We start from the raw sequence: 25,571 nt of genomic DNA on the forward strand, positions 1-25,571 counted from the left end.
GTTTTAAAACATTTGTTACTTTTTATGATATGGGGGGGGGGTTATGAAAAAAGGGGGAGGAACATACAGTATACAAGGGCTTGGGCTTCTTTGAAAGCAAAGGGGCTTTCAAAAGCAGATTGTGATGTGGTAGGGATAGAGTCCACTGTTTAAAAGAAGCAAAGTCAAGAAGCCCACCATATGCATGCCAAATATTGGTAGCCATTTGGATCCCAGACCTATGAGTATGAGTACTCCTATCCCAGATATGTAGGGGACGCGGGTGGGGACTTGCCGATCGCATGGTCGGCGGTTCGAATCCCTGCGGCGGGGTGTGCTCCTGTCGTTCGGTCCCAGCGCCTGCCAACCTAGCAGTTCGAAAGCACCCCCGGGTGCAAGTAGATAATTAGGGACCGCTTACTAGCGGGAAGGTAAACGGCGTTCCGTGTGCTGCGCTGGCTCGCCAGATGCAGCTTGTCACGCTGGCCACGTGACCTGGAAGTGTCTGCGGACAGCGCTGGCTCCCGGCCTATAGAGTGAGATGAGCGCACAACCCTAGAGTCTGGCAAGACTGGCCCGAATGGGCAGGGTTACCTTTACCTATCCCAGATATGAGTATTTTTAATTGAAAGTTTGCTTAGAAATCAAATTGTATAGGGTTGTATCCAAATACGGCATACTCAGAGTAGACTCACTGAAATTACTGGAACTGTTAGCCATGATCATTAACTTCAGTGGCTCTTTTCTGAGTAGGACTAGCATTGGACGCTACCCTGATTTTATTCTAACCAATACATTTTCTCATACTACTACATTCATGTGGGAATTCTGCCTCTTCTGCACACACAAAATAAATCTTGAGGTATATGAAAGAGTCTGCTTCAAGTAAAAGTGTGCATTTCATGCTGAAAGCCAAAACTTCTGCTTAATACTCTGTGTGCCATATATTGCGCAATATAAAACAAATAGCAGGTCTCACTCATTTGGGTAATGTACAGACTTGGGCCTTGCTCAGAATTAACCAAATGTACCACAAGAATGTAAAAGAAAGATGCTTTTATCCCAAGCAGATGCATAGCTTTTTATGTTCTTTATTCCTTACAGTAAATATACCAAAACAGGTGCAGTTAATGGTTAAATTACACAATTTGCTATGCTATCAGATCATTGTTAAACTAAAGTAGCAGCACAAAACATGGTATTATAGCTACATTGCAGAAAGATTTAGCCTGTACACATGTTTAAGATCAAGGTACAGGATAAGGATGAAGAACTTTGACCCTCCAGGTTCCAACCCACATCAGTCCTTATCAGGTTTGCCAATAGTCATACTGTATACCCCCTGTATGGGGGAAGAGGTTAGGAAGCCTGCATCTGTGAATGCAATCCTCTTCTAGTCACTTTGTATTCCACAAAATTTTGTTAGGTCTAGAGTTTCCTCAGGGTGACTTCTTGTGTGAACACTTTAAGCAGGAGTCCAGCAAGTGGAAAAAGCAAGCATCTCTTCTCCAGCATAGATGCAGTGAATTCTACTGTGTAGACTGTAGGCCCTCCTCTTGTCGCAGTACCATTTAATAAGAAATGGGCAGGCAAGAAACTTTCATAAACTGAATATATATATATATATATAGTGTGTGTGTGTGTGTGTGTGTGTGTGTGTGTTTACGCTGCTTGAAATAGAACCATGTGGATGCATCTCCTTGTGGCAAGCTATTTGTGTGAAACGTCTTCCCATAAAGCGTGGGCAATTTCAGTTTGCAGTGGTGCGGATGAAATCACCCGAACTGCATGGGGAGCTGCTTTCACACACATGGCTTGCTACAGAGTTGCTCCCACACAGCTCCATTTCAAGCGGCCGCCCACATGGTAAGTTGAATGTGTGAATTGGGCCATAGTAACGTCTAACAAGGCACAGAACTGCTTTCAGGGCTACTCAGTCAGGGGCTTCTGTTCCCATGATTGTCACTGTGGCCTGAAAATTAGGGTTTATTCTTCAGTGCAAAGCGACAAATAGTAATACGCTTTTGATATTAGGTAGCTTAGTTACTTTTTTTAAATGCCCCCTATTATATATAATTTTCCTTTCTGCTATAAGTGTCAGCTGGTCTTTATTCTCATCCCAGGAAGTTGTAAAATAATGAAATTTAGTTTATTGTGAACCTTTCTACCCACACAGAGTGACACCCCCCCTTGCAAAGCTGAAATTCTTGACAATCCACTGTTCCATTTTAGAAAACATTTTGCTGGAGCAAGTCTCATTTCTCAGTTGTTGTAGCACACTCTTGGCCATTTCCACTCAGGAGTGCTGTTACTGGGTCATCCTATGTACTCTCTTTTTATAAGTCAATCACATTGTGAAGGGGAGTGATGGGTGAGTGTTTTAATTACAGAAGAGCTAGAGGGGTCCTTGCTCCTTTTATTTTTTTAGCTACTGTTCGAGAACAGCAGGAAATATATTTTGGCTAAAATTAGGAGGAGTCAGGATGGTGGTTATAGATTTTGCTAAATGCCCATATATCTTCCCCTGTAATTTGAGAAGCAGATATAGGTGGGCTTACAAATCCAAATTCTTAATGCTAAGCCAGTTCAAGGTGTACACAGCCAACAGGTCTGATGTACAGTTTTTTAAAGCTGAAAATGGAGTTAGATTTATAAGTGTGACTTTGCAAGCAAAGTCAGGTTGGGTTCAGTGGCTACTGTGTTGAGTTATGGTGCAAGATTAAGTATTGACTTTCAGTTTGAATTAATTCCCTTCTAGGGTGAGCAGTGTCAGATCTAATGATGAGGGTTTTGTTTTGTTTTTTTAAGAGCATTTTAGATTTTGTAGAAACAAGTTTTGTAGTTGGGAATATTTGGAGGATTTTTAACAAGGTAATGTGTTGGCACAACATAAAAAATAGTTGGTGTTGTGGAGTTATCCTCCATAGATCTTCCCTATCCCTATAGTAGAGTTTGACTACACTGTGGTGCTTTACTCTCAACTTCAATGTTTGTTTTGGGGGAAAGGAAGAGGTTAGTGATCAGACTGAATGATAGTTATATGTGTTTCCTTTAAGTTATAAAAATGAATTTATTATGCAAATACATCTTACTCATATATGAGGCTTGCAGTGGTCTCCCATCTCTGTTGCCAGCCAGGGCTAAACCTGCTAAGCTTCTGTAATGCTACAATGTCTGGTTTTCTAAGACCACTTGTTGGGCCCCTGTGTATTTTTTAAGAAGTAGGACTAGTTCATACTTTCTAATTTTTTTGGATGGAGCAACTGGGGCTTACCGGAAATTGAAGGTTACAAATGCAGCCATATTGAAGCAGGCTTATGACAGCTGTTCTGTGGTTATATTTCTTTCTGCATGTTTAGATTATCTTGTTTCCAGAATATGATTGGAAGAAAATGGAAGTTGATAAGCTTTCCCCACCTTGTTTAAATGCCTTTTGCAGGTGATTTATAACATTGGTTCATATTGACTGAAATATTGATTTGCCTGCCAGTAAAATGTTTATTGGAAATCCTGTTTTATTTTTTGCAAAGAACAAAAAAAATTAGGCTACTTGGCTTGATTCTCCCCCCCCCCCCAAAAAAAATTAGGCTCCAAGTAAAACACTTAGAGCAGGAGTTATTGGAACACTTTCGATAGAAAATCCTACTACTGCTCTTTTTAAAGGAAGGATAACCCTATCATTATTGCTAAGAAACATTTAGAAATAAAAACTCTCCCCAAGTTCCTTTTAGGAATGCTTATTGTTTAGATATGGGCTGCACAAGATGGCTTTTCTTTGGCAACTGTCCTTCCACTTCTGGGGCAGAAGCAGCAAAGTAAACTGGATTATTCTCATTCCCAGGTCTTCTAACAAATTTGGAAGATTCTTTAGAGATGCTCTCTAATTTCACAAGTCAAATACTTCCCCTTTTGATATATCTTGCCTTAATAAGATGCCCCTCTTAATTTGCGGAACTTGGCACAGATCATATTTCTTTGATTCCTGAAGTACTATTGGGAATTGGATAGCAATTGATGTGCAGGAAGATAACACTCTTTTGAGCCTCAGCTGTGGCTGATAACCTTCCACTTTCTGTTAGGGTTTTCTCTGTTTTCTCACAGTGCTGCTCAAGTGTATGTAACATCTATGTGTGATTTGTTTATGAAGTATTAGTTCTTCTTTATCAGCTTTTAATCAGACAAATTAAACCAAGATGATACAGCTAAAAAATATTGAGGGGAGGAGAATCAAGCCTATGGCAGGGGGAGATCTTTGGCCATCTTAAAAGGCCAATACACACATTCTTAAGTTTATCAATACAGTTCTGCTGAGGCATAAATTTTCATTGAGCATCTTGCAAACCCAAGAATGGGGTGCTATTCACTTGTTCCACTGACCTGAAAAAAAAAAAATTCAAGCAAATAGGCTCTTGAATGCTGCAGCTTCATCTAATGCATCTCTCAATGCTTAGAATGAACTACTCATCCCTTCATGATAGCAGGTTGTGCTCTTCCTCTTTTGAAATCACTGCACAGTCATTGTTATCTTATTGTTCTTTTGCTAATGGAATACCCATTCTGATCTTTTGCCTTTGCATCATGAAAGAAAAAGGAAGTGTTTGTATGAAGGCATAACAGCAGAATGCCTCTTGCTGTAATGGTGGTAGATTTGTGAATGGTTTTGCATGTACACTATGAATTAGGGCACTGAAGGATGTACATTTGGTGGGGACTGGTTTGAATCTTCCATGTGTATTACATGTGGGTCACTAAAATCAGGCCAGTAGCTTGGATGTATGGAGCTCCATAGTTGTACCTGAGAGCTTTGCACAAGCCAGGTGTTTGTTTTTACTTTGACAAAAGTAATATTAACCCCAGAAGAGAAGCATTTTCAGTGATGTGTCCCATAGAAAGTACCTGACAGCACAAGCTTCTGTTTGCTATCATCTAAGGAACAGCTATAGCTCAGTGGTAAAGTTTCTGCTTTTTGCAGGTTCAATCCCTGTTAAAATGTAGAATGCAAGAAAGAGGGAGCTCTGCCTGTGACCCTGGAGAGCTGCTGCCAGTCACAGTAGAGAGTACTGAGCTAGATTTATTTGTTTGTTTTCAGTATGTTTATTCTGCTCTTCAGCCAAAAAGGCTCCTAGAGGAACTCACAGCTCAAGAAAAAACTAGACCATCTCTGCCCTCAGGCCTAAAGTCTAGAAAACATGTGACAAAAGGGATGGATCGATTGGGAGAGTATCAGAAAAGCAGGCTTGAGCATCATTTCTTAAAGTTACAAGGTTCTTAAAGAGGACCATCTGGGACGGAAACAATTCAGCGAGAAAAGGAGCCAAAGGGTGTCTCAGGAGAGGCAGTGGAGTGGCCTGCCTTCCCACCTCTCCCTCTGCTGCTCCTGCTGAACAAATAATCTGCTCCCTAACTTTCCAGCCAGTGAAAGTTACGTATGAGAGAACCTATTATTAGTCCTATAGAAAGTTGTCAAATTGCACTTGTGAGCAATTTTTCAGTGTGCAAAATGCTTTAAACCCCCCCCCCCCTTAATCTGGAAGATGTCTGTAAGTGGGTGTATCTGAAAGATGATTCATACTTTTTTTCCCCCTCCTAGAGAGCATACTGTGGCCAGTGCAGTGAAAGGATATGGGGTCTCGGAAGGCAAGGCTACAAGTGTATCAACTGCAAGTTGTTGGTCCATAAACGCTGTCACATTCTTGTCCCACTGACCTGCAAAAGGCATATGGTAAGTTTGGCTCCAGCACAAAGCTTCAGTGGGGCTGTGTACTTTTTTCATGTATGAAGGCTATACAGATGTGCAGTTCATTAGTTTTAAAAGATCTGGTGTTTGCAGCTGTGCCTTAAATATCTTGGGCCTATGTTTTTACTTTATTCAGGTGCTTTGAGCTATTCTGAGTCCCTCATAATATAAAAGGCCTTTCACTAATATCATAAACATATATTCTCTTAAACTATGGGAATAAACTCCACTCCCATATCCTTTGCCATATTACGTAACCCTTACTAAATTATTTTAATTGGTAGTCTCCCAATCCTTTCCATTGAGGTTGACTTGTAGTCCTGCTTTGATATGAGATGTTAAGCTCTTTAGAAAAGGATCTTGCCTTACCCTTACTTGAATCTATGCTCTTGTGCAAGCCATGCTAACTTCAAGGGAGTTTCTCCAAGATTAATAATACAGTATCTAATTCATTCATTCGTGTAAAATAGATATGTATGTATTTGCCTCCTGTATAGTCAGTTATTTCTGACAGGATCTTATTAGTGTCCTTGCTAACCCACATAAGAAACTATCCAGCCATAGCTTTCACTCTGCTTAGGGTTTGTAAGCTTAAAATCAAAACCCATTGGGAATTCATTCTTTCTAGATTAAAGATCCTTTGAATGCTTTTGGAGTTCGTTTCTTGCCTGTGCTTTCAGGACTTTCCTGCTACTTTAAATTGTTTCCAGGTTTTTGCAATATAGATTTAAGAGGCTCTGTGCATTATATATTTGTCCCTGGAATAAAAGGAGCAATTAGAATAAGAAAATGCAAAAACTAAATGACATCTTTGTACATAAATGCAAAGCTTTATAAAGCATATGAAGTCAAGTTGGGTATAAAATGTCCCACTTAATAGCTCAAAAGCTGCCAGCAGTTACATGTAGTTGTAACAAAAGTCAAAGTTGAAGGTATTTGTTAAAAGTGCTGAGGCAAGATCCTCTACATTGTAAACAAAAGTGGCTTTTGAAGCAAAGAATCCATCCTGTGGTAATTTATATGCCACTTTTCCAGATGTTTGTCTTGGGAAATCCCAGGGAAAACGACATAATGCTGACATGGAAATTTATAGAACTTAATTTTGCATAATGCATATGTGTCTAAAACTATTCAGTTCTTAAAATGTTAGCTAAAAAAGGATGCTTTGGAATGGCGCTTGAAAAATCTTCAGGTATGAGGATTGATTAGCCTCCATAGATAGGGCACATCTTTAATTTTGGCTTTGCACCTGCAGAGGTTCTGTTACGTCCCTGAATGTGCATGTTCTAGAATGCAGCAAGCAGAGGGCCAAAGAGATGCAGGTTTGCTTGTAGGAGGAGGAATATTTTTAACCGAAAATGTTTCTTTTTTTATAATTCAAAAGCATTTGAAAAAGGAAATAAGTCAGCTTGTTGGCTTCTGTGACTCCTTGAGCAGAAAGAAAAAATAAATCCCCATTAGTAAGCACGATGTCTTGTCAGTGCAGAGAGGTATTTTCCCCCCATAAACGTAAGGTTGTGAATCCAGACTTTAAAAAGTTTTCAGAATTTTGAGACCATTGATTGAACCAGAATTTTCCTTGGGGGACAAGGGGGACCTAAATGGTCCTGTTCACACATTAGAAGTGATGGGGGGGGGGTGTTAAAAAAGTGGAGGAAATTATCAAATCAACTTAAACAGGAAAGTATTCCTGGAGTCATATGCTCCATTGTTGGAATATTGAAAGACAAGACAAGGGAAATTTGGGGACCTCTTTAAATTAAAGTATATATTGGAGGTTTGGTAATATACCCTTGGAAAGATGTGTTTAACAAGTTTTCTTGCACTTTTGAATCAAGGGTTTTAAAATGCTGTCTGCCATTTTGGCAAACAGGCTGAAAAGGGGGATACTTGCTTGTGTGAATACGGATAAAATGAATTTATACCAGAGTAAAATATTTTATTCATTATAGAGAGACTCATATAATGGATTATGTTAATGACAAGAACAGGCCTGCATTATTCAGCTTTCCTATCCTATGTTTTGAAATATCCATGGAAACTCCTCAGTGTTTCGTATATTCTTGCTCTGAGGATCTGTAGGTGTGAATCGGATGCATGTTAAAATGTGTGTTCGGATGTGGCTATGCTCCTTTGCACCATTATTTAGTCATTTATTTAATGCATCTTTGTCTTGCCTTTCAGCTGTAAAAGGCTCCCACAATGTCTTACATCAATCCAATAATAAGATTGTCTTTGCCCTCAGGTTTACATACGAAAAGTCATGACACAAAAGGAGAAAAGACAGGGAGAGAGTAGGAAAGAAGCAAACTCGGGTGCTAGTTCTTAGTTACAGTGTTCTCTTTAGCAGGGAGAGGAGAATGTAAGCTTGCTGCTGCAGCTGCTCCTCTGGCATATGAATATGACCAGGTAGGTCTCCATCTTGCCATGATAGGAGTCAAAGGGACCTGACCTCCCAGTAGTCCTTGAGGCTAATAGCCCTACTGGCTAATGAATGGGGCCAGAGCATGCTGCCCTTTTATCTGTGCAATCCCAGGGCAACTGTCAGCTGGAACACTCAGTAGGGTGCACATTCAGATGTGTGTCTCAGCTCTTAAACATTTGACTACCTTGCACAAGTCTTTGTACGTTCAGTTGCCAGTAACGTTTTCCACAACAGAAAGTAAATTCGAACCAGAGCAGAATTGGGCTCAGAATAAATGCCCCCCTCAGCAGAACTACAGTATTCACCTTCAGAAACCAAACCTGTTAGAATATATAATGCTTAATTGAAGTCTACAAAACCCATGGCAAAAACTCATAGCAGATCTTGATAGGAGGCAAGATAATACCTATTTAAAGCACCATACAACGTGTGTTATCTACCTAATTTTCCTCCATGTAGGAAACTACCTATGTTCTGCAACATGTACACTGAGTTACACATGTTTGTCTCACATTAAACTACTGCTGTCTTTCCTCCATGAAGTGATACCATTTAATGAAGGTGGATCCTTAGAAATCCTGAGATTTCAGCACCATTTTTCTGGTTTCCAAACCTACTTTTTGCAGTCATGACTTAAATTTCTTCATACAAAAAAAAATAAATGGGTTTTTTTCAGCATGTGCAAGAACCTACAAATGATACCCAAACATATTGGGATACACTAATATATTTTGAGAGTGCAGTCATGTCTCTTTGGCTTTTTTAACCACCTCCCCCAAAATCTACACTCTTTCTTGCTGTATGCTGTTGCTATAATCTCATATGAGACAAGCTGGGAAATCTTTAATTCTGCAGGTTTTATTTTAAAAAGAGAATAAGTGTAAGGTTTGTTTCCATGCCTAGCTATATGCTAGTTAATTGGAGAAGCATACTGCAAGGGTGGAGGGAGTCTTCAGGGAGCATGCTAGAGTTGCATGAAAGTCAACATTAGTGAGTTTTCAGTAATATATATTCTTACAGGATTCTGTGATGCCTTCCCAGGAACCTCAGTTAGATGATAAGAATGATGAAGTTGACATTCCCACAGAAGAGAGTGATGGAAGTAAGTAATGTTTCTTTTCTCAATGTACATATTTGGGGGTGGGGAATCAGCTAGTCTAGCCCTTATATGGTGCCATTAAATGTAAAAATCCCTACAAATTTAATTGGTAGTTTGGATCTCCCAGTTGCAGCCTGCTGCAAAGTGAGAACAACTATGTTTGGTCCAAGACTATGGAATGGCTTTACCATGAGAAGCCCATAGTTTAATAATAGAGCACACACAGTAATAGAGCATACATAAGTTCCTGTGTTCAGTCCCCAGCAACTGCAAGTCTTCTGCTTGAACTGGAGATCGGCAGCCAGTCTGTGTAGTAGTATTGATTGCTTTTATTCTGCTTTGTCATTTTCTCTTGCAGTACCTTATATTCCTTCAGCCCGAAAGCATGACAATATTAAGGATGATTCTGAGGTAGGTTTTATTAAAAGGTTTAACTGTTGGGTTTTTCTTCAGTCTATTAAGCATGCACATTTCCTTATTTCCGTCATACTTTTTCAACAATTAAATAACCTTTAATTTTGGTCCTAGCAGGTTCATTAGATAGACCTGTTGCATCTCCTGTATTAGCACCATCTCTAGCAGTCTTCCTTTCTAGGGTTACATTCACCTCCAGATGACACCTAACTGCAACCCCCTCCCCTGCAGTGGTGAAATCAATACAATCTGCCTGGTCCCATTTACCTCCTGTAACTTATGGTTCCTGTTTTCTAATAGCTATCCATGGGAAAGAACTGTTCCTGGAAAAACATTGGGTCTTCAGGAGTTAAAATACTGAGTGGGATGCAAATTGAGTGCCCTTGTATGGGCTTGAATGCCCATGCATGGTTCTCCTTTCATCCCTCCCAAGAATCACTATACAGATAGTTAATGTTCATGGAATCATAGGACTTCCCCTGCAAAGACAGGCTCTGGTGGATTGAGCAGATGAGACCAATAATAGGTCCAATAGTCAAGAAGGTGGTTTCTGCCTGTCCTGTAGAGGGAAGTGAGGGGCAGGTGGAGCTCATCAACCCGGGAAGGTAGCCCATCTAGGAGAAGCAAGACTCTGATTCTAAACCTCCACTGCCTTTGGAGTATCTTTTTCTTTGGGAGAAAAAAAGACTAAGGAGTAAACCCTACACAAATCCAGAGTGGAGTCCCTAAGACGGTCAGATGGCACCTTCTACGCTTCCTTCCGGTAACTCCTGCACCAAGCAGATCCCAAATGCATTTCTCTGCTTTCCTTTGGACCGCATCAGCGAGACCGAGGGTGGGGGTCTTTTTGTCTGGGCAGCTCTGGACTTCCAACACACTGCCCAGGCTTGCGCCCCAGTAGGGTCACTTCTGTTTGACTTCACCCCCGGAGGCACGCTCCGTTGTCTCTTGAGACAGACAGATGCCAACAAAAATAGAATCATAGGACTGTAGAGTAGGAAGGGGATGCAAGGGTCATCTAGTCCAACCCCTTGCAATGCAGGAATCACACCTAAGGAGTCCGTGACAGATGGCCATTTAACCTCTGTTTAAAAACCTCTGGCGAAGGATAGTTCACCACCTGAAATAGTCCGTTCTACTGTCAAACAGCTCTTAACATCAGAAAGTTCTTCCTAATGTTTAGTTGGAATCTTCTTTCTTCTAATTTGAATCTTGGTTCTGGAGCAGCAGAAAACAAGCTTGCTCCATTTCCATGTGACAACCCTTCAGATGTTTTAGAGTTACAGAAATTCTATAACTTGATGTGTTATGAGATGAGAATTGTCAAAAAATATATGCTTAAACATCTAAAAAAACTTACCCTCCCCTTTTTATAGAGGTTATCTCAACAATCTAGGACCATTCTCCCCCAACCTCCAACTAGCTGCTTGATAAATCCAGAAACACTTTAAATAGTCTTAAAGTGCTTTCAGAACAATCACTTTTAAAAAACAAAGATGCCAGGCAATTCTTTAATAAACAGACCATCATTTGAAATGCTTCATCTTCTTTCTTCACTAGATTGGCTGCCAGTGCTAGTAATGTACACACAAGTGGCTTCTGCAGTTGACTAGACTGTCCTAATTTCTGCCCATATATTCTCTGCCTAAAGCAATCGTTTCTAAAACCCCAAGCTTAAATACAAGTTAAACATAATAATTGATTGATTTTCTTAAGAGAATCTAAGAAAAATGAGTATTTGTTGTGTTAGATGTACACATAACTGGACACGCAGTTCCCCTACCTTAATATTCTTACATTTGATCATCCCCACTGCCCTAACAAGTCATTCTAAAAAGCACATCCTGGAGATGTGTTGTGTCGCTAGTCTTATTCAGAGGAATCTTTAAGCTCTGTTCAATCTCCTGTTAATAGCAGTCAATCCTAGATCAAGACTCCTTATATCCTTGATCTGGCTAAAAGCAGAGTACCAAAAGGTCAAACCAAAATAGACTGTTAAAATGTTAAACATTGTACATATAGTTTAACTATTTTAAAGATCTGCGTTGCATTTGGTTTGGGAAATAACCCCACATTGCTTCCAATAATAATTACTCTAAAATAATCGGAAGAGGCACCTTTCATAAGTCTCTTGCTAGGGAGGGAAAATCTTTTTTTGAGGGCAAATATTTTCTTTCGGACTGAGGTCAGATTAGGGCATATTCTCAGTTGTTTATTTGATCTGGTCAGTTTCAGAGCAGTTGTATTATTATTGTATTATTATGCACGAAGCAATGAACAAAGCTAAGAATGACATCAAAAGCACCATAAAAATCTCATTACAACTATAAAGTCTTTCTCCATCTTATTGAATTTTTAGGTTCAGCATGAAGATGCGTCTTTTTAATCAGGCCTTTGGGAAAGTATAATGCTGTATTTGTGATTAGAATTTTTGCTGCGGTTTTGTGCTTAAATTGTTAGACTGATTATTTTAGTATCTTAATGGTTCCTTAGGTTTTTATGGGATGTGGGTGGTGCTGTGGTCTAAACCACCAAGCCTCTTGGGCTTGCCGATTGGAAGGTTGGTGGTTCGAATCTGCGTGACGGGGTGAGCTCCCATTGCTCTGTCCCAGCTTCTGCCAACCTAAAAGTTCGAAAGCATACCAGTGCAAGTAGATAAATAGGTACCGCTGCGGTGGAAAGGTAAATGGTGTTTCTGTATGCTCTGGCTTCTGTCACGATGTTCAGTTGCGGCAGAAGCAGTTTGGTAATGCTGGCCACATGACCCAGAAAGCTGTCTGTGGACAAATGCCGGCTCCCTCAGCCTGAAGTGAAATGAGCTCCACACCCCATTTGACTGGGGTCAAAGGTCCAGTCACCTTTAACTGGACTTAACCATCCAGGGGTCTTTTACCTTTAGCCTTTTACCTAGGTTTTTATATTTCCTTAGTTTTATTTATTTAATTGCACATATTTTAAACCACTTTGGTGAAGGGCAGTTTGAAATCAAATCAAATTAACAGCAACATTTATGCCGAAACAGAGCACTAAACAGCTTGCTTTAAACAGGAGTTTTTCAAAAAGCCTTAAAAGGTAGAACAGGCATAGGCAAACTCGGCCCTCCAGATGTTTTGGACTACAACTCCCATCATCCCTAGCTAACAGGACCAGTGGTCAGGAATGGTGGGAATTGTAGACTCAAAACATCTGGAGGGCAGAGTTTGAATATGCCTGAGCTAGAAGGAAGTCTGATAGATCTTCTCAGGGAGGGCATTCCAGAGTTTGGGCACCACCACTGAAAAGGCACCATCCCTTCTAAGAATGAGTCCTTTGGTGATGGATCTTTGAGGGTTATGTTTAGAGTTTGGGAATGTTCATATCAGAGAAGTGGTCTTAGAGGTAAACCAGTCCTAGGCTGTTTAGCACAGGGAAAAACAGGGAAACAATGGCACTGGTACATTACTGGAGTTATATACCTGAAGGAGCGTCTCCACCCCCATTGTTCTGCCCGGACGCTGAGGTCCAGCACCGAGGGCCTTCTGGCGGTTCCCTCATTGCGAGAAGCAAAGCTACAGGGAACCAGGCAGAGGGCCTTCTCGGCAGTGGCGCCCGCCCTGTGGAACGCCCTCCCATCAGATGTCAAAGCGATAAATAACTACCTGACATTTAGAAGACATCTTAAGGCAGCCCTGTTCAGGGAAGTTTTTAATCTGTGATATTTTACTGTATTTTTGGTTTCTATGGAAGCCGCCCAGAGTGGCTGGGGAAACCCAGCCAGATGGGCAGGGTACAAATAATAAATTATTATTATTATTATTATTATTATTATTATTATTATTATTATATGATCTAATTGCTGAGCAGTTCTTCCAGGCAGCCTAGTCTTCTATCTCCACCACATGCTTTTTGTATCATATAGCCAACAGAGGAAAAAGCGACTGCACCTAGGATTGTTCATTGATACAGCTCCATCTAAGAGCTGCTGCCATGTATATGAAACTAAATTATCCCTTATTTGTATGAAACAAATTATCTTTTGTAAGCTACCTTGGGAGGGCATTGCCCTGAAGAGCAACATATATGTTCTAAGAATATACAATCAAAACCGAACAGGACTGCTGAGTTTCAATCTTTGTCCCAATAGTTCAACCCTACTTTTACCAACCAATGCCTCTAGAAGCTGAAAGGTCATTCCACCAGGGGAATGGCCATTTCTAGCCTTCATCGTAGGTTTGTCAGTAGAGGAGCTGTGCAAAGCTTCCATGTAGTCCACACCACCTATGTTTCTGTAATACTGTTGTCTAGAACCTCCCAAGGGTGCAACACTTTCCTCCCAGGTATGTCAGCTCACTAATCTATCATATATAGGAGACTGCAAAAAGGTCGCAAAGAAGACTGGTAGGTTACTTATCTGTCAGTGATTATCTTCGAGTGGTCACCTCTGCGGTCACACAACATTGCCCTCCTTTCCATTGTGTGTGTTGTCCTGTGCACTGGGAAAGTTGCAGTCACTGAGAAGGAATGTGCACACCCTCCCTTCACTGGTATTTCCCTTTTGGGGAATGGAGGAGGCAATGCCTGCTTCCTGACTAAAGCACTAGAGTGTTCTTTTGAAGCACAGGTCTTGTGCACATAGCAGTACAAAGTGCTACCCACTTTAAATACAAGCAACATTGCTGCTGATGAGACCTCTGTGAGCAAGCTGATACTGGAGAAGAATGATTTACACTCACCTAAGACAAGTGTTGAAAATGAAAGGATATTTTTATTTATTTAAGTATGATTGAGCAAGAGCAGTATTTAGCAATTTTTATGGTATGTTAAGCTGCCAATGTTTGTTTGTTCAAAAGGCTATGTGGTGTCTTACCTGCTTGCCTCTCCTTATAGGAGCTCAAGCCAGTTATTGATGGAATGGATGGAATTAAAATCTCTCAGGGGCTTGGTCTACAGGACTTTGATCTAATCAGAGTTATTGGACGAGGAAGCTATGCCAAAGTTCTATTAGTGCGGTTAAAAAAAAATGATCAAATTTATGCGATGAAAGTAGTGAAGAAAGAATTAGTCCACGATGACGAGGTAAGAGCTTAATTCAGCACATTACATGAAATCACAGAAGCATAGCGAAGAGAATTAATTATAAGGGGAAAATGTATGGTTGATTTGATCATAAATTTCAACCCTCCTCAGCCGATGAACACTTAACAATTGTTGCCATTTTGGTTAGACACAGTAGGCAAGATGACTTTGGGGGGAAATCTATGGGAGATCTATTATGATATCACCCTTAAAAAACCAAAACCCTTCTTCCACAGAATTTGCATGTGGCAATTTCTTAAATGTATTTACTGCTTTTCATTCGAAGGATCACAGGGCAGTTTACAATATACAGTTGATGTTGTCAGAGAGGGTATTGCATCACATGTCGTTTGGCCCTTTGTTGTCTCTGAAGGTGAGCAGACCTAGGCTCAGCCAATTACAAAAGGCTATTGGTAATCCCTTGTATACTCCTGAGCTTCTAGGGAATATGCTGGCAAAGCGGTACCAAGCAGGATTGAACTCTCCACTCACCAGCTCATGAGCAGAAGATTCAATCCTCCTCTCTGCAGGGGTCTGCTTCTCCAGCATGAAACAGGACTCAGGCTATTGAACCCTTTCCACCAGCTGATGTTTCCCAGTGATGTCATCTGATTGACAGGTGGACTTGGTTTGGGGAAAATGGCCCTGCTGGCCAAGTTATACCCCCTGGCAGGCTGAGATCGGCCCACAGGCCAGAGGTTCTCTACCTGTGATTTAAATGCACAGTTTTTCCCACTGATGAGAAATGAAGATAACCCCAGCTGCACAGAAACAGTTACTAGATTTTTAGGTGCGTAAATACATACGTACATACATACATAATTTTATTTGTATGTCATCTTGTTTCTGAAGAAAAACAGATGTCAGCAAAAAAGAAACCTTTCCATAGCCAAAACCATGCTCAAGGCAACTTACAACATGCAAAATACCATATAATTACAAACAAAGCAAACATAGTCATAAACAATAAATAAATATCAAAAAGTACACAATGAATTGAACAGTTTCCACATAAATAATATCAAAAATAAAGCTACAAAACATTCATATCAATAACTGCTACCAAAAAAATATCGATAATAGCACACCCCCCCCCAAATACCTGAGTCCGAGAGTCTGTTCAACAGCCTCAGCTTCTGCAGCTGGAGTCAGTCAAGGCCAGGTAGAAAAGGGCCTGCAAGGCAGGGAGCAGGTCTTCCAGGACTCACAACCAAGAAGTGTGTTTTTAAAAAACACAGATAACTTGAATCAGGATTTGGTCAAAGTTATATGAAAGGGAGCATCCCCAAGTTCATTTTAACCAGAGTTAACAATTTTATAGAATGATTCCTTCAAGAGTAAGGTGTGTGAGGATGGGAGAGAATGTGTTTTCTCTTTCTCACACACTCACCCGAACCTTAATTTTCTGATTTTTAGTGCTTCTGGAACTTTAATGTTTTGCACATACAGGCAGGAAAATGTTGAATGGGTCAGGACATCAGTTTAAAGCAAATGCTTTAGTAGTGATATAAATATGTGCAAGAAGAATATAAATGTGTTTGACTGAAATTCTTGGTGTTGTCCACAGCCTGTTGTATAGCTGCCATTGTAATGATCAAATTACTCCGTTTCAGGATATTGATTGGGTGCAGACAGAAAAACATGTGTTTGAACAGGCATCCAGTAATCCGTTTTTAGTTGGCTTGCATTCCTGCTTTCAAACGACAAGTCGGTAAGTCAGCAAATCCTTCTCTCTTTACAAAATTTAAGATAACTACTTTCAAGAACCTTGATGGACATGGCAATCTCTGCATATCTGTGCTAGAGCTTTGCTACCAGAGTGAACTGAAGTGAGACTTACATGCTGTACAGTGGAACTTCGAGTTGTGGACGTAATCCCTCCTGGAGGCACATCCGCAACTTGAAGCATTTGCATCCAGAAGCGCCGCGTCTGCTCATGCGCGAACGGTCAAACCCGGAAGTAACCGTTCTGGTACTTCCGGGTTGCCACGGGACGCAACTTGAAAAGACGTAACCTGAAGCGGATGCAACATGAGGTATGACTGTAGTCTTCTTGACTCCAGGAGAGTGAATGGCTTGCTGCCATTGATTATTTCTCTTTGGCCCTTGTTACCATTCTTGCTCAAAGTTTACATCTCTCTAACATGTCTGAAATGTACTTTTCTGTGTTGTTGTTAATAAATTTATATACCACCCTTCATCCAAAGATCACATGACAATATTCAACATAAAAACACAAAAGACATGATGTAATTGGAAAAAGCAAAAAGTATTTTCAAGAATTATTCTAGTGCTAGGGGATCCTCGTTGCTCTGTGTCCTGGTCCATTGCACCAGAAAGCAGGGTTCTGTTGGTTTAACAGAGCTGACTTAGATACTAGCACATTTTATCAAACACACATGAGCAAAGCATGCATAACATTAGACACTTTGGCATAGGAAGTAGAATATCCTTGTTAAGATACCAGGATGGAAGAACAGAAATGAAAAAAAAAAGTGAAATAAAAGGCAAATGACAAGATAAGCTGTTAAAGTGTGGTGTAGTGGTTAAGAGCAGTGGACTCGTAATCTGGTGAACTGGGTTCGCATCTCCGCTCCTCCACATGCAGCTGCTGGGTGACCTTTGGATAGTCACACTTCTCTGAAGTCTCTCAGCCTCACTCACCTCACAGAGTGTTTGTTGTGGGGGAGGAAGGGAAATGAGATTGTTAGCCGCTTTGAGACTCCTTAGGGTAGTGATAAAGCAGGATATCAAATCCAAACTTTTCTTCTTCTTCCAGAAGGGAGGGAATTTTACAAAATAAATAAAAAACATGAGGTGTGGTGGGCCATTAACAGCGGTACAGTACAGTAAACACTGCTTTATATGTCAACAGAAGTCTCTTAAACGGTTTACAAATCCCAGCGAAAAATCAACATGAGAAATAAAATGCAAATTCCTCATTCAAAAATGAACAATGCTACTTCGGTTTGATGATGCTTCTATATTTGGAGGGAAATGGTGCGTGCGAGTAGTAGTGGAGGCTGGAAAGTGTGTTTGTGTATGACTGAGAGCGCGCACAATAATATATCTGTCTGAAGATAGTGCAGGATACTGTCATCTACCTATCCTCATTGTGATCTGTCCAAAGAGAGAGAGAGAGAGAGAGCGAGCGCAAGGGTTGTCATCAGAGTGAATCCAAAAGAAGATAGAGCAGGCATGCATCAGTCACAAAAGAATTTACTGGGCAGGGAGCGGTAGATGGGGGGATGCAGAGACAGGCACTAAAAGCTGGGAGTTCAAAGAGTCAGTCAGGCTCAGTGCATGCCAGCAAAACTGCTTTCCTAAAATCACACTGAGTTCTAGGCTTCAAGATCTGTCTTAGGGCAGATCCACACCATACATTTAAAAGCATATCCAATGCACATTTAAAGAACACGACTCTCCGCAAAGTATCCTGGGAACTCTTCTTTCCTCTTCACAGAGCTACAAATCCCGACATCCTTAACAAAACTGCAGTTCCTAGTATTATACGGGGGAGAATTCATTTGCTTTAAATGTGTGTTGGGTGTGCTGTAAACATATGGTGTAGATATGCCCTTAGAAAGGTATGAACTAACAAGATCTGGAAATGGTGTGGCAAAAACTAGCTACATGATTCCTCTGTTGACCCCAAATGAAGATTTTAAGATGCAGTGTGCATATTTAACATGCTTTTGAACAGGATATAAATTTGGACGATTAAAAGGCCCTTCTTAATTAATCCTCTTCTAGAATGCGCCTTGGCATTTGTGTGAGTTTTTATTTATTAATAGTGCCTTCTGTCCTTTCATTGGATGGCATCTTTATGCATAGCACAGCTTGAAAAACAGTTTTGGGTTCTTTTGGGAGCACACTTAATAAACTCTTAGCTGCCGTCAAAGTACTAATGGATTTTTTCTTGTCTGCATGAGCTGAAATACTACTTCAGGTTTTTTACCACTTCAGCTTTTAATAGTCACACAAAACTTATTGTCAGGTTCAGGGGTTGAGACTCATCCCAGGAGACTTTGCAGTGGTGTCCAAACTTTTTTCAAAGAGGGCCAGATTTGATGAAGTGAAGGGCTGAGAGGGCTGACCAAAGGGCCATGCCTGCTTTAGGGAATCTGAGATATTCTTGGACATTCTGGGGGATTTTCCAGTTCGTATGCCTGGCACTTCTATTGATGCCCTGGTCTCATTGTACAATAGTTTCCTTGTGATCATAGGGTATTGATGGTGTTCTTTGTTATGCCTGTTTATAAATAAATAATGTGAGCAGAGGAGAGCAGGCAGGCAACCAAATGGGCTAGTCTTCAAAGATCAGCCACCCAAGAACTCACCTGCTTGAAGCTGGCTGTTGAAAGGCAGCCTTGGAGAACTGCAAGGATGTGCTTCTTGCCAGCTAGCTGTAAAACGTAGCCTCATTTCTTTGGCAATAATTAAACCGCAAAGCTGTTTCAGTTCCTGTCCCTCCCTGCCCAGGTTTGATACAGATCCCAGCTATCGTAGACCCCTAATCTATCACCTTCAGTGATCAAATGATACTAAAGCTGAAAGGTAAAGGGCCATTTTGCTTAACCGCATAGCATACTTACAGCAATATTTTAAAAGCTTTCATCGGTTGCCATGGTTGTAGAAGTACTAGATAGGGTATTGTCTTGAGAATATGTGGAAGTTCTGTGTGGCTGTCTAGACAGAGATTGTGTTCAAATTGGATGTACAGGGCATAACAAAAATATAATTCACAGCTGTAGGTGTTCACAGCATTACAGATGCATCTCACTATTTTTTGGCCTGCACAAATCTGGAGTGGAGTCGCTAGGACGGTCGGATGGTGCCTTATATGTCTCCTTCCGACAACTCCTGCAGCCAAGCTGGTTCCAAACGTATTCCTCTGCTTTCCTTTGCACCATAACAGCAAGGCTGAGAGGGGGATCTGGTTGTCTGAGCAATGAATTCTGACTTTCAGTGCTCCAAAAATTTATTGAGCAGGATAAAATAATTGCAATGTCCTGTGGCTTAAATTCCATTAACACCTCCCCCCCAAAAAACCCCAATTGAGGACACCATACCCAACTTAAAATAAAAGAAAGTTGACCGCCTGCCTCTCCAGATGTGCAAGTGTGAATGTCACAGTTCTGAAGTCAGTGTGTGCATGTGTCCATGAAAATGAAGCATTTTGGAGTGGATGGGTTTGGGATTTGTCCCATTTCTACTTGTACACTGATTACAAAAGACAGCAAGGAGATTTTACACGAGAACAAGTATAGCCCACCCTTCTGAGAGGAGAGGCCATCATTCATTCATTCATTCATTCGTTTGTTTGTTTGTTTGTTTGTTTACTTCTGTAAACGTATATCCTGCCCTTCCTCCTAAAGGGATCTCAAGGTGGCTAACAGATATATATTTCTGACAATGCAGAAATACCAATAAAAGCTTTCAAAACAACCAAAGTAAAATAGCAAAATCAGTGGAAAGATTCTTAAACTCCAAAGTCTTGGCACAATAATGAAGGCCCAGGAGGATAGGCTCTCTCATCAAGATCAAACCATCCTACCTGCCTTTTATCAGTTTTCCTATCTTCCATACTTTCTGGACTTAAAAATGGTATCCTGTCCCCAGGTCTGGATTTACTGATCATAAATAAGTGTAAGGGACAGCTATTTCATATGCCATCAACATTACAACCTGAAGTCTTGATGTGGTCCAAAATAAAATGAATGTATTCCTATATATGTTGCTTTTATGCCATAATATTTCTTAAACAGGAGACAATGTTTTTCAATAGTAAGACACTAAATAGACTAACAGCATACTGTTGGAGTGTGTTCCACAAAAGTGAAATAAGAGGGTTGGTGAACCGATAATTGTCTTCTGTAATTAGAATGTTACATGACTGCTTAATGCTGATTGGCTTGTGTGGGCAATTTCCTCAAGCCAGATAATCAGAACTTGCATGTTATACTTTCAGGTTGTTTCTTGTTATAGAGTACGTGAATGGGGGCGACCTCATGTTTCATATGCAACGGCAAAGAAAACTCCCTGAAGAACATGCAAGGTATTTTAAGTGGCAGCTAAAAATGCATTGTTATCTTTTTGCAGGTGCCAACAACTTGTTTAAATCAGCTTAGTTCCACTGAAGTTGTAAGTGTATTATTAATGCCTTCGGCAATGTATGGGTTGCCTTAAAGAGTTCTACTTCGCAGGCAAAACGTTGATCTCCCAATTCTAGAGTCTGGGTGCAATCCCTTGGCTCCTATTACCTGGAGTTCTTTTCTGCTGTGAGATTTCTTATGCTCTCTTGTTGCCTGTTTGTTATATTGCCCTTTAATCTTTCTAAATGTGGCAAGGTTGGTGCCGCAAGCACATATGAAACCAATTTTGCTGTGGAGGCCGGTCCATTAGGACAAATGAGGCACTGCCCCACCAAGCTCATTCTGCCCTCAGTCAGCCCTAGCCTGCTCACCTTTTGCCCTGGAAGAGCTCAGCAGGTTGAAGGAGGATGGGGACAAAACTAGAATTAGTTTGGGCAGGGCACACCTTTATCAGCACAACCAGACGCCTTCATCTGCCCCAGCTGCAACAAAATATGTCTTTCCTGTATTGGTCTCTATAGCCACAGCAGGCACTGTAACTCCAGTGATTTGACTTCACCCCCGAAGGGGCACTCTTCCATTGTCTCCTGAGACAGACGGATGCCAGCATGTCACTGGCTCTGGCTTCACCTACTGCTCTGGCTCACCTCCTACCACCCAACAATTCTCAATGGGTGACAGCCACCACTGATATAAGAGTTATCAAAAAAGCATGGCATCCTGTTTGGGGTTTGATTTAAAGTGAGATACTGATTTAAACACTTAGCATGTGAGCTTCTGAATCAAAACAAGATTAGTGTAGATGCTCCTCACATTCGGACTGGGGAGTGTATTTTTTTAAAAAAATGCATTTTATTAACACTGCTCTTAAAAGTCACTGTTTCATTTAAGGTTCTATGCTGCTGAAATCTGTATTGCTCTCAACTTCCTACATGAGAGAGGCATAATCTACAGAGATTTAAAATTAGACAATGTTCTCCTGGATGCAGAGGGTCATATCAAGTTAACAGACTACGGTATGTGCAAGGTAAGTTTACTCTTCAAGCCTTTGGGCTTTTTTCATCATAGTGTGTTTTTTTTAAAAAGCAGAATTGATTATACTAGAAGGAATTTGAGAAATGTTCTCGCACTTTTTCCCCATTGAAGTAACTATCAGGCACATTACTGGTCTTTGCAGAAGACTTTCCCTGTGTCTTTGTACTTCCGTCTAGCTGCAGTGCAGTTCCACTTCTGGGAAGGGTGCATACATAGGCCAGTCCCAGCCTTTCCCACAGCCCCTTAGAAGCATGAGGTACGCCTTATTATTTTCTGCTGTACCTCTATCAAGCAACACACCGTCCCTCAATTTACTCTATTTAGGGTGCCTCCATAGCGCATCAGGAAGCCACTGTGTAGATGTTCTTAGCATGAGAATGGAAGGCAAAAGAAAAATTAGCTGAAAATACTGAAGGTAAACAAGAACTGTGCATGGTGTAGATAAAATGGAGAAGTTTCTCAGACACATAATACTAGAACTCAGGATCATCTATTGACACTGATTAACAGAAGATTGTGGATAGTTAGAAAATAGTAGTACATTACGTAGTACATAATGCACTAGGGGAAAATTAAAACTTCTAGTTTAGAAGACTAGAAGAGATGTCTACCAATGGCTACTAGTTGTGATGGCTGTGTGGAACTGCTATTCTCCTGCATGGAATTCTGTGCACTCACCTATTGCTACCAGGCTAGTGCTTAAATAACAATGCTATATAAATAAATTCTTCAGAGTAACAGCTTCAGTTGCATTAAGTGGTATGTGTGAAATGCTTTTACTTACTTTGCCAAACCTTTATTAGGCATTACAAGTATAGGCCATCATAGACAATAATAAAATATCCATATACAGTGGTACCTTACAGACGCTTCAGGTTACAGACTCCACTAACCAGAAATAGTACCTCGGGTTAAGAACTTTGCTTCAGGATGAGAACAGAAATCGCGCAGCGGCGGCGCAGCGGCAGCGGGAGGCCCCATTAGCTAAAGTGGTACCTCAGGTTACCTCAGTTTAAGAACAGTTTCAGGTTAAGAACAGACCTCCATAACGAATTAAGTTCTTAACCCGAGGTACCACTGTATAAAGTTTTAAAATACATACAAATAAACAGTCATGTAAAATATATAATGTGTGAAATGCTGAATTTTTCAGGTTTTGTGGAGGAGTCCTGGGAGTGTGGCATCTCCTGCTCCTGACTAAAAGGAAATTTCAGAAGGTCATGTTTCTTTCATACATAAACTGTTGTGTTTTATTTCTGCAGGAAGGATTGGGCCCTGGTGACACTACAAGCACTTTCTGTGGAACACCAAATTACATTGCACCAGAGATTCTACGAGGAGAAGAGTACGGTGAGTTGTTATGTAGTGTGTATAATGATTTAATTGCTGCAAGTCATTAAAGTTCTAATTTCAAGAAGCTATTGATGTGCTGCTTATTTATTTATGTGTATGTCTTTCCCCTAATAACTAGATGCCAGAGTAATAGCAGGGTTTGTATGTTACTTACTTTTTTGTGTGAAGGAAAATGTTGAGTTCTTTTTAAAATGTGCATTGTTCAGAAGAATTGTAAGACTGGCTCAGTACTCTGTGCCTGGAGACCAGGTAGCAAAACTCATATGAAGTTTAAAAAAGAAGTTTGCCGTCATCCTCTGTGGTTCAAGATGTAATGGCATGTAAGCTAACAAAGAGCAAAATTTACAACACAGAACAGCTAAAGGTCGAGTGATGTTTTCCCTCCTGCCGCATTGCTGTTCTGTGCTGCTGTAAATATTGCTCTTCCTTAGTTTTGTGATTTTATTTTATGATTTTAATACAATATATTAATGTAGTGTTGTATCCAATTTTAATCTTACTCAGAGTAAACCCATAGAAGGTAATGTACATGACTAACTTAAATCCATTAATTTCAGTGCTCTGAGTAGGACTGACTTTGGATACAACACACAATATATATTTAGTGAAGAATGTAAGTATAAATAACAAAGGCAATATTAACTTTTTTGCTGTTTGTGTTTGGCTTTATTTTCACAAAGGGCACAAAGTGCTCAGTGATTTGTAAATCACACAACAGAAATGAGTATAAACAAGGGTTTGAAATGATGCTTGAATGTATGTGCTGCTTGAACGTATAAATCTCAAATATTTTTACAGGGTTCAGTGTGGATTGGTGGGCACTTGGTGTCCTAATGTTTGAAATGATGGCAGGAAGATCTCCCTTTGATATTATTACAGACAATCCAGATATGAACACTGAAGATTACCTCTTCCAAGGTATTGCTGTTTAATTTTGTATGTATGTATTTCTTGGGTTTATATCACATGCTGGAAGTCAGTGGCTCTCCAGGATCTTGTACGTCACCAACTACCTGAACCATGGTTGCTTCTTGGGCAGGCTTCCTCAGCCTTGGCCCTCCAGATGTTTTTTGGCCTACAACTCCCATGATCCCTAGCTAGCAGGACCAGTGGTCAGGGATGATGGGAATTGTAGTCTCAAAGCATCTGGAGGGCCGAGGTTGAGGAAGCCTGTTCTTGGGCATTCTGAGACAATATAATGGAATAGCACTTTGAGTTTTATAAGTGGCCTGTATGAGCTAGTGGGATTTGCCAGTCAGGACAATTTAATAATTCTGCATACTCACTAATTAGAGGGGTTTATCTACTGTTGTCCCATTACTATAGAACATCTGTTTAGAACTTGATCTTCTCTTAAAGTGCTCCCCAAATCCGCTCCCCAATAGAGGACACCCCTTCCCCAAGTTCTCTGGTAATTGCAAAGGTTGTTAAAGGAGGAGAACTGTCTGTCTGGATTTGCAGAAGGCATAAATGGTGCCACATCTGCAAAGTCTTTGCTGGAACTTAAACAATCCAGGCTTCTGTCATAAAGAGAACTTGGGAAATGGTAACAACCACTTGCAAATCCCCATCCACACCTCCACAAACTGAAGAGGCAAAAGACTTGGGCCATTTCTTGTCTTCTAGAAAGCCCCACAAGAGGTAAAACAATATTCTGTCCCATAATCCACTTTCTCCATACCATGCATGAAGTTACACACCTTGATCGTGCCCACCCTTAACTTTTTTTAGAAAACCAGAAAGCCCCAAATGTTGCAACATATCTTCATAGGGAAGTGGCTTCAGCCTCTTAATTGTTTTAGTTGTCCTTTCCTGAACCTTTTCAGTCTTTACAATATTATTTCTGAGGTGTGCCAACCAGAACTGTACACAGGTGTGGTTGTACCATGTTTTGTATAACAGCATTATGAAACTGGCAGTTTTATTTTCAATCCCTAATGATCCTTGACATGGAATTCACCTTTTTCACAGCTGCTGCGCACTGGGTCAATATCTGTGTTAACGAATATACTTTGTCTCTAAATTTCACAAAACAGAATCACAAACTTTCAAAACCATGCCCACTTACTGTAAACTTCTATTTGTTTCACTCCAATTTCTGCTTTCCTGTTAGAGGCAAGCTTTCCTCTCAGTGCTGAATAATCTGCTCATTCCTGGACTGTTTAGTAAGAATTATGGTACTGTATCAGAGAATAACATCTCTCTTTTTTTAATTAAAAAATCTCCTTTTAACAGTTATCCTTGAAAAACCAATCCGAATTCCAAGATTCCTTTCTGTGAAGGCATCCCATGTCCTGAAAGGATTTTTAAATAAGGTAAATTCTGCACACCTGATCTTTTGTTCTATTCTTGTTTGTTCAAAACCACTTATTTGACATT

General features: G+C 40.5%; 1 protein-coding gene across 5 annotated transcripts in view; it reads left to right on the forward strand.

Annotated features, from left to right (window-relative positions):
• PRKCZ (protein kinase C zeta) overlaps nt 1–25,571 on the forward strand; it is a 101,745-nt gene that overhangs the window by 70,283 nt on the left and 5,891 nt on the right. For 4 of the 5 annotated variants that reach the window (XM_081016140.1, XM_081016139.1, XM_081016141.1 and 1 more), the window contains 10 exons: nt 5,570–5,701; nt 9,162–9,243; nt 9,599–9,651; nt 14,521–14,709; nt 16,323–16,420; nt 20,681–20,767; nt 21,696–21,831; nt 23,102–23,189; nt 23,991–24,110; nt 25,428–25,507. In XM_081016140.1, the coding sequence (XP_080872266.1) occupies nt 5,570–5,701; nt 9,162–9,243; nt 9,599–9,651; nt 14,521–14,709; nt 16,323–16,420; nt 20,681–20,767; nt 21,696–21,831; nt 23,102–23,189; nt 23,991–24,110; nt 25,428–25,507 (1,065 nt within the window). The remainder of the gene's footprint in view (nt 1–5,569; nt 5,702–9,161; nt 9,244–9,598; nt 9,652–14,520; nt 14,710–16,322; nt 16,421–20,680; nt 20,768–21,695; nt 21,832–23,101; nt 23,190–23,990; nt 24,111–25,427; nt 25,508–25,571) is intronic. The other variant, XM_081016142.1, reaches the window with a different exon arrangement.

Source organism: Podarcis pityusensis, assembly GCF_964106645.2.
Source record: "Podarcis pityusensis genome assembly, chromosome: 8".
Classification (NCBI taxonomy): Eukaryota; Metazoa; Chordata; class Lepidosauria; order Squamata; family Lacertidae; genus Podarcis; species Podarcis pityusensis.